This window comes from Doryrhamphus excisus, linkage group LG9, assembly GCF_037039965.1.
Source record: "Doryrhamphus excisus strain RoL-2023G ecotype Guam linkage group LG9, RoL_Dexc_Guam_v1.1, whole genome shotgun sequence".
NCBI classification, from domain to species: Eukaryota; Metazoa; Chordata; class Actinopteri; order Syngnathiformes; family Syngnathidae; genus Doryrhamphus; species Doryrhamphus excisus.
This window is the reverse complement of record NC_136365.1, coordinates 14,062,589-14,078,930: the sequence shown is the minus strand read 5'-3', so window position 1 is coordinate 14,078,930 and position 16,342 is coordinate 14,062,589. Positions and strand designations below refer to the sequence as shown.

The 16,342-nt window shown below is 41.5% G+C and overlaps 2 protein-coding genes across 2 annotated transcripts; one reads left to right on the top strand and one right to left on the bottom strand.

Moving 5' to 3' along the window:
- The first annotated feature begins 1,273 nt into the window (after window positions 1–1,273).
- Window positions 1,274–3,601, top strand: psmb3 (proteasome 20S subunit beta 3). The gene is made up of 6 exons (XM_058076231.2): window positions 1,274–1,413; window positions 2,032–2,216; window positions 2,301–2,408; window positions 2,846–3,023; window positions 3,101–3,195; window positions 3,470–3,601. The coding sequence occupies exons 1-6, from the start codon at window positions 1,411–1,413 to the stop codon at window positions 3,516–3,518; spliced, it is 618 nt and encodes a 205-aa protein (XP_057932214.1). The 5' UTR covers window positions 1,274–1,410; the 3' UTR covers window positions 3,519–3,601.
- Window positions 3,602–3,671: 70 nt separating this feature from the next.
- LOC131131492 (phosphatidylinositol 5-phosphate 4-kinase type-2 beta) lies at window positions 3,672–16,184 on the bottom strand. The gene is made up of 10 exons (XM_058076242.2): window positions 15,591–16,184; window positions 12,253–12,350; window positions 10,844–10,940; window positions 10,600–10,752; window positions 10,356–10,502; window positions 9,585–9,623; window positions 9,321–9,434; window positions 5,641–5,902; window positions 5,471–5,574; window positions 3,672–4,445 (listed from the first exon to the last, which is right to left on the bottom strand). The coding sequence occupies exons 1-10, from the start codon at window positions 15,732–15,734 to the stop codon at window positions 4,365–4,367; spliced, it is 1,239 nt and encodes a 412-aa protein (XP_057932225.2). The 5' UTR covers window positions 15,735–16,184; the 3' UTR covers window positions 3,672–4,364.
- Window positions 16,185–16,342: the final 158 nt, after the last annotated feature.

Here is a 16,342-nt window from a genome sequence, read left to right as displayed (position 1 = left end):
CTGATAACAAACATACTGAGCCACTCCAAATGTGTACTGGCCCATCTCAGGCAATTTGTGTCATTCTTGTATATGTTTCCTGAGCCAAAGATGACTCCTTTGAGTAACAGGACTGAGTCAATGGAGTGCTGAACCGCTGTAGGCTTTCTCTCCACAAGTCATGTTACTGATGGGCTCCTTGCCTCAAACTGAAGGAAGTGTTTATCATGAAAATCACCTGCTTTAGTGACCGACTGGAAATAAAGCCTGCCGTGTCTCGGCCCTCTGTGGCATGAGTATGACACCCCACTCTCGGTTCCTTGCTTTACACGCCCACTCAAGCCGCTACAGAGCTTCCATGTGCTGAATCGCGTTTCAGAATTTAAGTCGAAGTCAACATAGTGAGAAAACTTATTTACCGCTTGCAGTCCATGCAAGACGCGGTTTTATTGACCGCTCCGCCAAAATGGAAGTTGTGTGTTGTACTGAAATGCGTCCGGTCCACCCGGCAAAATTGACCTAATAACATCAACTTATCCTGTAGCCAGGAAAGACTGACCTTCAAAATAAAAGATGCACCACAATACTAATTAAAACATGAAATACTGGTGAAAATATTGTGGAAGGTCGCAATTTTCTTTATTTTCCCTCATTTGTCAGAGATATTTGCCTTGTTTGTATGTACATGTTGACAACTTTGCGACACCTAAGACAAATGTGACGGTCGTCAAATACAACAGTAAAACATGGTTTGATTATATACTAAATTATACTTACTAAATAACCATTCGTGGCAGCATGGCAGTCAAGTGGTTAGCGCGCAGACCTCACAGCTAGGAGACCAGGGTTCAATTCCACCCTCGGCCATCTCTGTGTGGAGTTTGCATGTACTCCCCATGCATGCATGGGTTTTCTCCGGGTACTCCCACATTCCAAAAACATGCTAGGTTAATTGGCCACTCCAAATTGTCCATAGGTATAGTGTGAATGGTTGTTTGTCTATATGTGCCCTGTGATTGGCTGGCGAGCAGACCAGGGTGTACCCCGCCTCTCGCCCAAAGACAGCTGGGATAGGTTCCAGCACCCCCCGCGACCCTCATGAGGAAAAAGCGGTAGAAAATGAATGAATGAAATAACCATTCGTGAGCCAAGGCTAAAATATTTTTTAAACGGTTGATACAGGAGGAGGAACCAGGCGTAGACGAGACTGGCGAAAGTGAAACTATCACTTTAACACGCGTCAAGCAAACTATGAGATCGTTGTCCTCAGCCAATCATATTTGAGTATCCGCTGACGCAGTCGAGCAGCATTGTATGAGTTCAGTGATTCCACTAAATTGTGTAGTCACCCTACACTAGAAACCGGCCGTTCACCAGTGAAGTGTCATTTAAAGTTTTATTTTGTGACAATTCTACTTCAACGTCTTCGCAATGGTAGGAGCCCTACACACACACAGCACTTTCGTATGGAGCTAATGTTGAAACGTTAGGGCACTTCTTCCGATATCGAGAGCTGGCTAAGCTAATGGCGAAAACTTTAGCATGTGTTAGCATGAAACAAAACACTGCCCATCATGGGTTTAGTTGTATACATTATTGGTAATATTTGTTATACATGTTAAATTAATCACGTTTCTGGCAATGAGTGGAAGGTGTGCTTAGGCTGCTACTCACAACAAGCTATGTCATGTTAGCTTACCAATACATGGCGTGTTGTCAAACCTAGCTTTATTTACACGTATTGATGCTACACATCGCTAAGCTAGGAACAGCGGGACATGATGAATGACTTATTGATTCATTATTATTTACTTAGTTTTATTAGTCAATTATTACTGTCTGTCGGTTACTTACATTCAGCCCTTATCTGCTAATAAGGCAGTTCTGTGTGTTTTATGAGGACTGACGTCAAGTATTTGGGTCTACTTCATATTCCCCATTCAATATTCTCAGCATTTAATGTGTCATATGATTCCCTGACTTGATCGCCTTTTTGTACAGGAGACAATATGATATCAGATTCAATAACAAATGAATGCCTTCTCCATACAGTCTATTATGTCATACAATGGCGGGGCTGTCATGGCCATGCGGGGCAAGAACTGTGTGGCCATCGCATCGGACCGGAGGTTTGGCATACAGGCTCAGACGGTCACAACGGATTTCCAGAAGATCTTCCCCATGGGTGAGAGGCTCTACATTGGTCTAGCCGGGCTTGCCACAGATGTTCAGACGGTGTAAGTGTGCACAACCTGCCTTTTCTCTCTGCTCCCTCGCTCTCTCTGACACACGTACGATTGCTGTCGTTATCCCGCACGTAGATCCCAGAGGCTGAAATTCCGATTGAATCTGTACGAGCTGAAGGAGGGTCGCCAGATCAAACCCAAGACCTTCATGAGCATGGTGTCCAACCTGTTGTATGAAAGAAGGTGAGTGTTCTTCATTGGCATGAAAAGATGCAGACATTTACAGCGTAACCTCGTTTATCGAGGTTAATTAGTGATAAGTAAAGTTCCCTCAAGTAGGATTTCTACTCCTTAAGCAAATATTTTTGTTACAGCACAGAAAACTGCTTTCCAACCTTCTAAGTATGGTTTTTAACATCATTAGAGCCCTCTAGACAGGAAATACCACTCTATAATCATCTTGACACTCTTTTTATATATACAATGCTGTAGACATAAGAGAAAATAAGACATAAGTAAGTGCTGGTGTGGGACACCCTGCTACATTACCTCACATCATTTTTATGCTTTTGAAAAACTGTTAACAGGCCTTACTCAACCGTGATGCATTCATGTATTTTGGACAGCCATGAAATTTGCTGTGACAACTGGCGAGGGATGACGGTATTCCCCTTTTTCAGGTTCGGGCCATACTACATCGAGCCCGTCATCGCCGGACTGGATCCGAAAACCTTTGAGCCGTTCATCTGCTCCCTGGATCTGATCGGCTGTCCCATGGTGACGGAGGACTTTGTGGTGAGCGGGACCTGCTCGGAGCAGATGTACGGCATGTGTGAGTCTCTGTGGGAGCCCGACATGGTAAGCGGCACGTCATGTGATGAATCGATGCCACGTCGTCCACACCTGAGTGAAGTATGTGTGTGTTTTGTACACAGGAGCCGGAAGATCTGTTTGAGACCATCTCCCAGGCCATGCTGAATGCAGTTGACCGTGATGCAGTGTCTGGAATGGGTGTTGTAGTACACGTCATGTAAGTACGGCCCATTGCTACCAAATTACTTTTCATTGTACATATTTTACACCCTATTGCCTGCACAATTTGGCATTGCACTACTACTCGTGACTTTGAGCCACTACAGGGCTGTCCAAAGTGGAGCCTAGGGGCCATTTACGGCCCATTATTGGCCTGTAGCACAATCAAAAAATTGGATTCAAGAAGGAAACCTTAAAAACAATAAAAATGGAAAGACCAAATTGATGGGCGTCATCATTCATGCCAGCTTCCCGTTTCTTGTCTTTGGCAGTGAGAAAGATAAGATCACCTCAAGAACACTGAAGGCCCGGATGGATTAAAACCGCACCATCAACTCTGCTTTTGTATGAAAACGCTTGTACTGATTTTTCTTGCCATTGTACAATAAACACTCTGAGGTAAAGGTAAGCTGCATGTTTTTGCATTTCAGGCCTTATCCCCCCCCCCCCCCCCCGGCCCCAATGACAAATAAATCGGCAAAAACAAGATAAAACTCCCTTTAATATGTAATGATTCATTTTCAAGTTTTTCCCCCCTAATGTCTGTTGGTAACAAAACAATACTGTATACAAACACAAAATTGCTACATCCATGTAAACAAGATATAAAAAATGAGTCTTACTGTGCTAAAACAAGTATTTGCTGCTGGATTCCCCCTTTTTTTTAATGCGTCTTTGACCAACCTTCACCAAGCTCACAGGTAATATTCCAAAAGTATTAAAAAATACAATATGGCAACGTAACATTCAAACACCAATTATTTCTTTTTTGTTATAACACGCAGATGTTAAGTTCAGTGGTTTGGTGGAGGCTCGTGTGCACGTCAGCCATGCATCTTTGACAACTGCATTCATTTACGTAATACATCAACGACACAATCATCTCCTGTGAGTCCAAATGGTCAGCAGCGGGGGTGGATTTTCTCTCCGTACGACAGGAAAGTGAACACCATGCAGTCTTGCTTGTGTGGACTAAGAACATGAGTAGAAAAGGTGAGAGGGGCGTGCTGAGACTGTGGAAGCGTTCAAGGCATTTGTTATTGAGACACTTTTCTGTGCTGGCGAGAGAATTGTGAAGTTGGGTAAGGGAAGAGTAACGGCTAAAACAAAAACGATAGAAAACCAAGGAGGGTTGCTGTCATTCCTCTCAGTCGAGTGGTGAAGTGTCTATGACAAGATATTGGACATGAATTCGTAGAAGCGCTTGGAATACTGCTCCGGGTTCACCGTTGAGATCTCGGCCCCCGCCTGAAGAACAAAAAGTTCAACAAAATATGAGCGAATTTCCACAATTCCTCATTTATCAATGCAGTATTTTGGTAGTTACATAAAAAAAACCTGTTTATGACCTTCTAAATATGTTTTTAAAGATTACTAGAGCCCTCTGGTCATGAATTAACACCCCTATAGTACAATTCAAATGTTTTGACATATAAACACTTTTACACATAGATTTTGGCCTCCTGACTTGACAACAGTCAGGACCACGCAGTGGTTGACTTAGGGGTACTGGTTTCATTTTATGCAGCATCATTATGTCATTTTTCCAGGCCTGCAGCTGTCATGAAACCATGGGGACCAAAAAAGGGGCAAAAAATGCCACTTTTACAAATACTGCATTATAATTTCTAGATTTTGTCTTGGGGAAAAAAAGTCATTAACAACGACGACCAATTAAAAGGAAGGCACCTGGCACCATGCTAAATTATGAATTATTACATAATATTACCAGTTTATTCTTGAAAAATATATTTTTTATGTTAGAATAGTCTTAAAATAACAGCTTTTTTCTGTTATTTTCCAACTATTTCAACCTTCTTGTTCTGGTAAATGTTCTTCTCATAAAAACAGGACTTTGCCATATTTGACTGTATTCTCAAAACATTCCAATTTCTTCTAAATATTAATTTTTTTTTGTGAAAGTGTCTTATCTTTCAACTGTTAATGACATTTTTCTTTCTCTATTTTTGACTTTATTCTTGTACAATTACTGCAGATTTTTCATTTATTTCTGTTCCTTTGTAGTTTTCTTGTTAAATTGTATTTTTAGAATAAAAATAAAGCATGCCTGCTGGATAATAAGCAGAATGTCACAGGAATTGAATACGTGAAACTCTTTCCCACCACAGGGGGGCGCCAAATAAGGGGCGTTCATTTTCATTGGTAAAACAGTCAGAGAAAAGATGTGTTTAAAGTCCTGCTAGCCAGCCTACGTGTCCATGTTGATGTTGGAAGAAAAGGCGTAGCAGGACTTGATGAAACTTGACACTCACCCCGTGTTTCACAGTTTTGGCAGCATGTGCAGCTTTTTTCTTCGCATCATAATGTGTGAGGATGTCGATGATGGCCATGAAGTACACCTCCTTCTTGGCAGCACCTAGCCAAGACAGGTGAAGAGAAAGGTCTGTGAAAGGCGTGGACCAAGAGGCTACGCTATTCTCACCATCATGGCTCTTGATTGCGTAAACATCAACAGAAGGGTCAAAGTCCCCGGGGCCAAAGAAGCCTCCGCAGTTCAGGGGGTTTCCTGGGCTGTCCGGAGGTGTGCCGAACGAGCCGGTGAGCACGCCGGCGCCCATCCCATCGGTCTCGTACTCTTCTTCCTCCACAGCACCCTCCACATCCATCTCCTCCTGCTCCGCTCGATCCACATCGTGGATCCCCACGAGAAGACTGTAGTCCATGATCTTCAGAGTGGCCAAGAACTGAAACATACAACAATCCACCACATTCAACTCAGGGTCGTCCCAAAAACGCCTTCTCACGTTTTCTCAAAAATATATGAATAAATCCTGATGACTGTGGTTGATACGGCCTCTTGGAGTCAACAAATATGCAAATTTGAGCATGTTTATGTTGTTTTTTGAAGAAGATGCATTCAAAGACGTGAGATGTCATATTCTCCACTGGTCGCCAGGTGTCAGTAATGTTCCTGTAATGTTGGGTGAGACAGGCATCTTTGGATGATAACGATAATCCCTAACAGGCTACTGTTCTACTCTACGGCCGTAACCATGCCAAGCTAACTCAACTCTGGGTCGCCAACTCTGCCACTTCCTGGTCGACACTGGAACATATTTACAGCAGCACACAAGACTTATTTACCCTCAATAGGTCTACGATATTGGGGAATATGGGTGGTATTTCATGTCTAGTGGCCTCTAATAATGATAAACATATTTAGAAGGTTATACACAGCTTTTCTATTCAATTTACAAATAAGGAATCCTGCTTTGAACCAATTATCTTATATATATACACATACACACACGTACATACATACATACATATAGTATACACACACATACATATACAGTGCATCCGGAAAGTATTCACAGCGCTTCACTTTTTCTACATTTTGTCATGTTACAGCCTCATTCCAAACTGTATTAAATAAACCTCTTACCTCAAAATTCTACACAAAATACTCCATTATGACAATGTGAAAAAAGGTTTTTTTGACATGTTTGGAATTTATTAAAAATAGAAAACAAAAAAATCACATTCACAGCCTTTGCCATGAAGCTCAAAATTGAGCTCAGGTGCATTTTTTTTCCACTGATCATCCTTGAGATCTTTCTACAGCTTAATTGGAGTCCACCTACATTAGCACACAGCCAAGATCTCAAAAGATTGGCTTCAGAACCACTCCGTGAATGTCCTGGAGTGGCCCAGCCAGAGTCCAGACTTGAATCCGATGGAACATCTCTGGAGAGATCTGAAAATGGCTGTGCAGACGTCTCCCATCCAACCTGATGGAGCTTGAGACTTATTGCAAAGAAGAATGGGCAAAACTGCCTAAAGATAGGTGTGCTAAACTTGTGGGATCATATTCAAAAAGACTTGAGGCTGTAATTGCTGCCAAAGGTGGATCAACAAAGTATTAAGCAAAGGCTGTGAATACTTATGTAAATGTGATTTTTTTGTTTTCTATTTTTAATAAATTCAAAACATGTCAAAAAAACCTTTTTTCACATTGTCACAATGGAGTATTTTGTGTAGAATTTTGAGGTAAGAGATTAATTTAATACAGTTTGGAATGAGGCTGTAACATGACAAAATGTAGAAAAAGTGAAGCGTTGTGAATACTTTCCGGATGCACTGTATACACATATATACATACACACACACATACATGCACATACACATATACATACACACATATATATATACATAAACACATGTATATACACACACATATAGATATATATACACACACGTGTATATATATATATATATAAATACTAGTCCTCAAAAAATGAGCATATTGTGATAAAATTCATTATTTTCTGTAATGTACTGATCAACATTAGACTTTCATATATTTTAGCTTCATTAGGACAAGGTTAAAAAGCCATAGCATTTCAGTATGTGGAATCAAACTATGGAATGGATTGAGTAAGGAAGTCAAACAATGCACTACGATGAGCAGATTCAAGAAACAATACAAGCAGTTGATGTTTGCTAAATACAAGGATGAAGAGTCTTGAACCAGTCATGATGTGCTACACACAAATATAACAGTTACTGATTGTAAAAGTACCAGGTGGAGGAGTAGGATTTAATAAGCTTTGCTTCTTCCTACTCCTTTTGGACACGTGATACTGTGAACTGATTATGGGATGCACTCAATTGTAATCTGATGCATGTTCAAATGAAATTAAACCATTACCATTACACATAACTGAAGTAGTTCAAGCCTTTTATTGTTTTAATATTGATGATTTTGGCAAAAAGTAAAGAAAAAGCAAAAATCCCCATCTCAATAAATGAGCATAATCCATCCGACCAATAAAAGAAAAGTGTTTTTCAAATAATTATGTTCAGTTATGCACTCAATACTTGGTCGGGAATCCTTTTGCAGAAACGACTGCTTCAATGCTGCGTGGCATGGAGGCCATCAGCCTGCGGCACTGCTGGTGTTATGGAGGCCCAGGATGCTTCCATAGCAACCTTACGCTCATCCAGTGTTGGGTCTGGCGACTCCCAATTCCTCTTCACAATATGGGGTTCAGGTCAGGGGGTTGCCAGGCCAATTGAGCACAGTAATATCATGGTCAGTAAACCATTGACCTGTGGCTTTGGCACTGTGAGCGGGTGCCAGGTTGTGCTGAAAAATGAAATCTTCATCTCCACAAAGCTTTTCAGCAGATGGAAGCATCAAGTGCGCCAAAATCCCCTGATAGCTCGCTGCATTGACCCTGCCCTTGGAAAAACACAGTGGACCACCACCAGCACCAGCAGCCGACATGTCACCCCAGACCATCACTGACTGTGGGTACTTGACACTGGGCTTCAGGCATTTTGACATTTCCTTCTCCCCAGTCTTCCTCCAGACTCTGGCACCTTGATTTCCGAATGACATGCAAAATTTGCTGCTCACTGAGCAACAGTCCAGTGCTGCTTCTCTGTAGTCCGGGTCAGGCGCTCTGCCGCTGTTTCTGGTTCAAAAGTGGCTTGACCTGGGGAATGGGGCATCTCTAGCCCATTTCCTGCACGGGTCTTACCCTCTTGCTTGAGCATGTCGATGATGGCCTTCTGGACAGCCGGGTCCAGTCCAGACAGGTCGGCAGTCTTACCCATGATTGCGGTTTTGAGTCATGACCCAGGCTGGGAGTTTTTAAAAGCCTCAGGAATCTTTTGTAGGTGTTTAGAGGTCATTTGTTGATTCAGGTTAATAGCTCGTTTAGATGACCTTTTCATGATATGCTCATTTTCAGATGGGGATTTTTGGTTTGTCTTTACTTTTTTGCCAAAATCATCAATATTAAAACAATAAGGCTTGAACTACTTCAGTTGTGTGTAATGAATCGAAAATATATGAAAGGCTAATGTTTATGAGAACAGTACAGAAAATAATGAACTTTATCACAATATGCTCATTTTTTGAGAAGGACTAGTACACACACAGACATCAACATAATAGCAGGAGGGTTCGAACAATGCTACGCGTATGCTGTACATTTTATTGTAAATGGTGAATGAGAAGTGTTTTCTGTGGGTAAAAATGCATGTTTCTGGAGCAATATAGTAAAGAAATATCTATTTTTGTGAATTTGCATGGCTGTGAATGTCGAACCGTGACGGTGCGGGAATCCACTGCAGAACAGAAAATAATGTTACCTCAACATCACGTTTTAACTTCTCCAAAAAGTATTTCTTGTTGTCGTCTCCTATTTGCAGCTTATGGCCTTCATTGAGGAAGTCGTTGTCTTTAAAAGTGGGGAGCTCTTTGGCCTAAGCAGAGTGGAAAATGTCAGGACACGGCTTATTTACATAACATGATTCAAATGTCATAACAATAAACCCGTCAATACGTCGTTAACACAAAGTAGTGGCACAGAAAATAAGTAAACTAAGGCCGTTTATTTTTGTCTTTTGTCATACCTTCTCCTTGTCGCTGGCTTCCCTTGAGACCGTAGAACCCTAAAAGAGGAACATTCCAGTATAAATAGAAAGGAGATGGATAATTGGATGCTTGAATGGTGTGATGGATGATGGGACACACCAGTCAGACTCAGTAGGACAGCTCTAGTCTAGTTCGTGCTCAGAGACTAGGTGGGACACACACCAGTCAGACTAGGTAGGACAGCTCTAGTCTAGTTCATTCTAGAACAGCTGTCCTATCAGCGCTCACAATGTTTTGTCACCAACTGCTGACCTTTCCTTTAGTCTACCTGTTCCAGGTCTGCTACGTAGTACACCAGTGGTTTCTTTCTTGGTCAGGACATCATTCCAAATAGTGATACTGGTTGTGTCCAATGTTTGTGCCACACTTCTGATTGATCCATCTTCTCTCAGATTCACGTTTTCCAGCCATACACAGCTGCCTGGCTTTCATGTTGTTTTCACCTCTAAATGCATTCTACACAGGCAAAAACTACCGTAGCCGATCTAAAACTGACTGTAGACATTCAGTACTTTTTCTCACAAATTCATCTTTTGCTGTCGTTTTCAGTGTAAACTACAATACTCTTCCAAAACTGTGTGGATGATTGAAAACGTGACATGTCGCTCCCGTGTAACTTCTTGATGGACCCAAGCTATCCATCTAGACATCAGACAGGCGTGTGACCCAAATCTACACACATCGGCTGACCTATTACTGCTGCATTAGACGGATCACGCAGACACACATTGGCCCGCTGGCAGAAATACCTTCAGGTCATATTTGCGATGCACAGTGAGGTGATGACTGAATACATTCCGGGTCACGACCATGTATGTCTCCACCCCGTCCACTGTTAACCTGTACATGCCCAGGAACTGAGGGAGCAGTGTGTTGCCATGACATTCCACTATGAACTGAAGGACGGACACAAAGAGGGAAAAAATAAATATCACTACACGTGTCAACAAAGTATTGTACAATATAATAAATATTGAAGTGTGAGAATTCCACCTGGTGATATTTTTTCAAGATGTTGTGCATCTCAGCGATATCCTCACTAGATACAGTTTTGATTACAAATCGGTGGTCATAGCTGGAGAGGAAGCGGTTGCCAAAGCGACCCTGGGAGTCGCTGTTGAGCGGCGCACTCCGTGTCAGGGAGTTCTGCAAGTGGACAAAAAAACATCAGAATACATCAAGGACTATTCTGATTCTCATTCAATCGCAGTACTACTTCTCATTATGATGAGCTTACCTGGTAGTCCTGGTCATCGATGCAAAACCTCTCTCTCAGGTTCCGGAACACCATGGGACAATATTCCTTGAACTTAAAGCGACTAGGAAGGTTTTCTCTGAGAAGGGAGAGTCACACAGTCAAGCGCCATTTGTTTGACCTTTGCTCCTTTTGGATGAGCGCATGATTGTATATCAGACATTCACACTTTTACGAGGAAGCAACACGCTTTCGTTCACACAAGTACACACACCGGACACACCTGCACAAGCGAATGACATCCAAGAGAAGAGCTGTGTCAAACACAATAATGGCTACCCTTGATGGTCACTGAGCTATACATGAAACACTACGTTTACTATTGGGGGTGGAACCATCTCGTCTATGTCGACCAGCCCATCAAGTCTCGGTCCACTATGTTCATTATTAGTCTGAAGCAACAAGTGTTTGGTTCGGATCTCAAACTGGGATGCCAAACTCGTTTTCATTGCGGACCAGTTACGGCTGCCTTCAGAGGGCCATGTGTAACTATAATAAATAAATATATAAACATACCCTCATAATATTATTACACAAATGCCTATGCATTTGATGATCATATTCGATAACAAATGGATGGATAAGTTGCTTTGAAATGGAAAGTGAAAGGAGAATGAGAACATAAAAATGATTGGAATAGCTTGTTGTATGATTAGATAATATTAAAGTTTAGAAGAATTACTGTACTGCATGCAGTGTCATTTTTCCGTCAAAATTAAAGGGGACCTATAATATTTATTTTCAGGCCTTTGTATTGAGTTGTAGACTCCTGTAGAGCAGCTACACACAATAACCCACACAAAAAGCTTTCTCAATCTTCCAGAATCTACACCTGTCCCTGCAGTGTTTCCATGCTTTTGCTGCCTCTTATTTTAGCTTTACCTCACACCGGGATTTTTTTTTCCTGGTATCCATTACTCAAGGAAGACTGGGTTGTAGTGATGTCAGTAGAACTTTATGAGCCTGCTTTCAGGCTCACTTCCAAGTGCGCAAACCTCATTATCTGACATGTTGGCATCCTTTAACACGAGAATACATAGAAACATTGTAACGTCATTTATGGGTCAGACAAGCATAATAGGTCACCTTGAAAGAATATTTAGAAGGAAAAAGGTGAAGCATTATTGACACGTTGTACCCAGGGTTTTGCGGGCCATATAAAATGGCCCAAATCAACATGAACCAAATACCGTTAGTGCTTTGGGCTGCAAAGGGGCAAATATGTCAATCTTGAGTCAAAGCTAATATGTGTGAATATCTTGTTTTGCCTCGTAGGTTTGCTTTCATGGATGACAACGCATGAAACAGTCACACACTTTAATATGAAATACATTATGACATAATCCTGTTAGAAAGGTGAGTCTTTATGGTGAGAATGTTAAAGGACCTACTTGTTAAATAGGTGGTTGTCCACTTTGATTTTGCTGTAGGCTTTAAAATCATCCGGCATCAGCATTACTGGAACAGGCACATTACTTAACTCATTAATCTGAAGGAGGGGGAAAAGCAGTTGATCAGAGAAAATACCATCCACAACATAAAATACAGAAAAAACATTCAGATGGGTGCAACCATCACTGCAAAATCTGTCCACGCGTTTGCCAGCAGCAATCATTAACTGGAAGAGCAAGGAGAGCGCTTCAGGTTGTGCAGGGCCGTCAAACGGCAGATGGCTGTGCTCAAGTCTCTTCTTGATGCTGTACTTTTTAATATGAATTATCTAATAATCACTGTAATCTTTCTCAATGATTGGTTGTGTGCCAATATGATAAAGGTATATTTAACTGCATTCACAACCCCGTCCATTGGCAAATTTTTGATCAAGTCATTTTTTTTTTGTTGTGGGAAAAACTGGCTCTTTTGTCTTTTTAATTGGCATAATTTCCCAAGAGGAAGTTCTTATAACGTGTTTTGCATCATTAAGGTAGGTGTTTCATGAACTCCTGTTGGTCTATGTTGTGTAAGTTAGGGCGTAAATGTCGAGCTAAATCATTGTAGAGTACAGTAATCCCTCGTTTATCACGGTTAATTGATGCCAGCCCCGCTCATGATAAATGAATTTCTGCTAAGTAGGATTTCTTATTTCTAAATTTAATATTTTCATAGAAGACCTTTTTATGACCTCCTGAATAAGTTATTTAACATTACTTGAGCCCTCTCCACGTGAAATAACACCCCTATAGACATACTAAGAGAAATATATACGTATATAAATAAAATAACATAGACTTCTTGATCTTTCACTTACAGTTTCGTACAGTACTTCCTGCAGAAGCTATTATCTCATCAATATAACATTAGTGACACCTGGTGACCAGTGTAGAATACTACACATCATCACATCTGAGTCTTCTGAATGCTTCATATTTGTAATCTAATTCATTGAGCAAGTTTTATTACACTTGTAAATATTTAATATGCTTAAATATGATTTTTGGAACGATAGGCTGTATTCAACCATGAGACAAGTTCAGCCTTGAAATTCAAAGCGCCAAGTAGCGAGGTACTACTGTACTTTAAATTGTTGTAATGTACAGTAGAGCCTGAATGCAGCAGCAAAGCCCAGGCTAGAGCAGAGTGTCCTTAATGGATATTTGGGCGTCTCAATAATTCGCCTTTTGCTGGTGGACCTATAACGTAACCACGTGAAAAGCAGAATAAATGCTGGCTGTCCTCCCCTGCTATGCTTTGCATTCATTGAAAGGTTGCACAGTTTTGCACTGGCATGATGTCACACTATTTACGTTGGTAACACTACTTTGCTATGCCGCCTACATACACTGCGGTGCGGTAAACACAAGCCAAATTAGGGTGTGTTGCTCCAATCTGTTCTTTGGCGAGCAGAAATGAAGTGTACTGCTGGGTGGGAACACAAAACGCTTCCGGAAGCGGAGGAGCACCATTTAGAAGCATCGCACGATCTGAAAAATTCATGAAACAAGACTGACTGAGCAGAGCAATGAAATGCAAACATCCCTTCAGTATGTGGATGGGTTTTTATCACTAAGATAAAAATGAAGTTATCTGAGATTTCTGAGGATTTGCTAGAGCTATCCACAAGCTCACCAACACCGTCTTTGAGCTTCAGGCACTGTTAAAAACGCATCTAACGGCCTGATAAAAGGAAGAAGGCTTGTCTGTCTGATGGCTTCCCGCCCACACCACAAATCTGAGTTGCCTGTGAGCTGCACCCACACACCCCCTGCCAAAGTTCACCCACTGAAGAACACAAACACAGCAAAAAATTACCATTCTATCTATGTTTGAATGCAATAAATGGGCTAACAAATATGTAGCTTCTTGCAGAAATATGTCAGTCACAGCATTCAACTATGGTGCCTTCAAGGACCACAGAACAAACTGTGAAATCTCAACATTTGACAAAAAAACCACTATCTGTGAAGGTCGATGTCATGAACATGTGGGTGCGACCGTGTAGGACTCCTTATTTATATATATGAAATATTTTTGCAGTTCGACAATAAAATCCTGTTTGCAACCTCTAGATGTGGTTTTTAACATCATTAGAACCCTCTAGACAGGAAATAACACCCCAATAGTTAACTTCACAGTCATATTAATCAATACATTAGATATAATAAAGAGTAAATAAGACATAAATACACTCATGTGTCACCACAGGGAGAGATCTTTGTTGCTTTTTTACCTCCAGTTTGTGTACAGTAAATTCTGAGGTGGCGATTGTCTAAATCATTTGATTGCCTAACATTTGTGTTTTAATCCTACTTAAACATGCTTAATTTTTAAACTAATAATGGGCCGTATTCAACCACAAAACAGCAATGATTATTTAATATATTTGTATAAAAAGCGTGATAGCGTCAATTTGCGAAATTCAAAGAGCGAAGTGGCAAGGGATTACGGTGTTTAGAAATTATTACCAATTTACGATGAAAGAAATTCCAATTTTCGGTGGGGGGGATAGTAAATAAATAAATAAATAAATATAGACATTATTTAGTGTGTTTAGAAATTATTACCAGTCTATGATGAAAAAAAATCCTATTTCGGTGGGGGGGATAATATATATATATATATATATATATATATACAATCAAACGATTGTGACAATTGCCATCGCAGAATTTACTGTACAGAAACTGGAGGTAAAAAAGCAACAAAGAACTCCCTATGCGGATGTATGAGTGCATTAAGTCTTATGTATTGATTAATATGACTGTGAAGTTACCTATAGGGGTGTTATTTCCTATACTATGTATATATGCACATTTTGGGAGCCGTGCATGCTGAACCAGAACTTTAATAAATAATATTGGTGTGCGTCCACACTTCACATCCTCAGTTGGCCTGCTTGGTCTGGTCCTGGATTTGGTGGACTGTGTTTACACTTGACCAGCAGAGCGAACGGACTCGAGTTCGTTAGTGTGAGCGCACCCCGGGTGCCTCCCATCTGCAGAAGCAGATCTGAAACCTGCTACTCCAGCTGCGGGTCACACCCCTTCCATCGTGTCTCAGCTTGGCTCCACAATACAACACGTTACCACACGTATGACGACACACGTGCTTGGATATCCCACACACGCGCACGCGCGCACACACACACACACACACACACGTAGCATACATGCTAACACATGAACAACACCAACTGTGTTTTGACAGATATGCTAACAGACGAGCTAAATCAAAACACATAAGGTAAACACTCGGGAGTCGACATAAATACATTAAGGAAAACAGTAGTTACCGTGTGATTCACACCCCACATTAAAACGCTGAGGATGGGCTCGCTTGCACGGAACAATTTGAATTTCTGCCCTATAAAATGCTTCTTTTTCGTCTTGGTTTTGCTAGCGCTGACAGGCGCTGCGCTGGTGCAGTTGGCTGACATTTCTCCTGCTGTATTCACTGTCGTTCACAGTCTAAACGCCACCGTGAAAATAAGAAAGTTGTGTGATTTAAAAAATTATAAGTGCATTGTGCTCGTCCTCCGACTCGAAGCTAGAGTTCTCTGGGGTGGCTGTCCGGTCGGGAGTCAGGGGTTGTCGAGCATTTTGCGCCGTCACCTCCCTTCCTCCTCCCCAACAGGCCGCGGCGAATCCACGGAGCAGCTAGCCGGCCATCGGGCTACAGCACGGTCCGTCCCTTAAAAGTCGAATATTAGTCCAGCAGCTCTTGTTTCCACCTCCTCTTATTTATAGAGCACTGCCGATGTGACACAGTTTCACATGGACTCCGGTAATTCCATCCTGATGCGCCTAAAATTGTTGTCAGTCATCACCAACCAGAGTTGGATGTCTCCTCAAGATGGCGTCTTGCTGCACTTCAAAGGCAACAGCGCCCTCCTTAGGCCTCTTGGTGAATTACAGGCTCGCCCACCTTAGCACCTGAATCACCCGGGACGGCTGTGTCCATGTGTCCACTAAGAACCCCAGTAAAAGGTGAAAAACTACCAAAAACGTGCAATGTAATGAAAGCTGAAATGTAAATACTATTACT

What these genes read in the sequence shown, in the direction of transcription:
- LOC131131492 (XM_058076242.2), bottom strand. Translation starts at nt 15,734, where the DNA reads ATGTCAGCCAACTGCACCAGCGCAGCGCCTGTCAGCGCTAGCAAAACC. An exon ending in GACAACCACCTATTTAACAA is followed by an intron (nt 10,941 to 12,252) that starts GTAGGTCCTTTA and finishes CTCCCTTCTCAG; the next exon opens with AGAAAACCTTCCTAGTCGCT. An exon ending in AGTTAAAACGTGATGTTGAG is followed by an intron (nt 5,903 to 9,320) that starts GTAACATTATTT and finishes TGTATGTTTCAG; the next exon opens with TTCTTGGCCACTCTGAAGAT.
- psmb3 (XM_058076231.2), top strand. An exon ending in GCCACAGATGTTCAGACGGT is followed by an intron (nt 2,217 to 2,300) that starts GTAAGTGTGCAC and finishes TCCCGCACGTAG; the next exon opens with ATCCCAGAGGCTGAAATTCC. An exon ending in GGTGTTGTAGTACACGTCAT is followed by an intron (nt 3,196 to 3,469) that starts GTAAGTACGGCC and finishes TGTCTTTGGCAG; the next exon opens with TGAGAAAGATAAGATCACCT.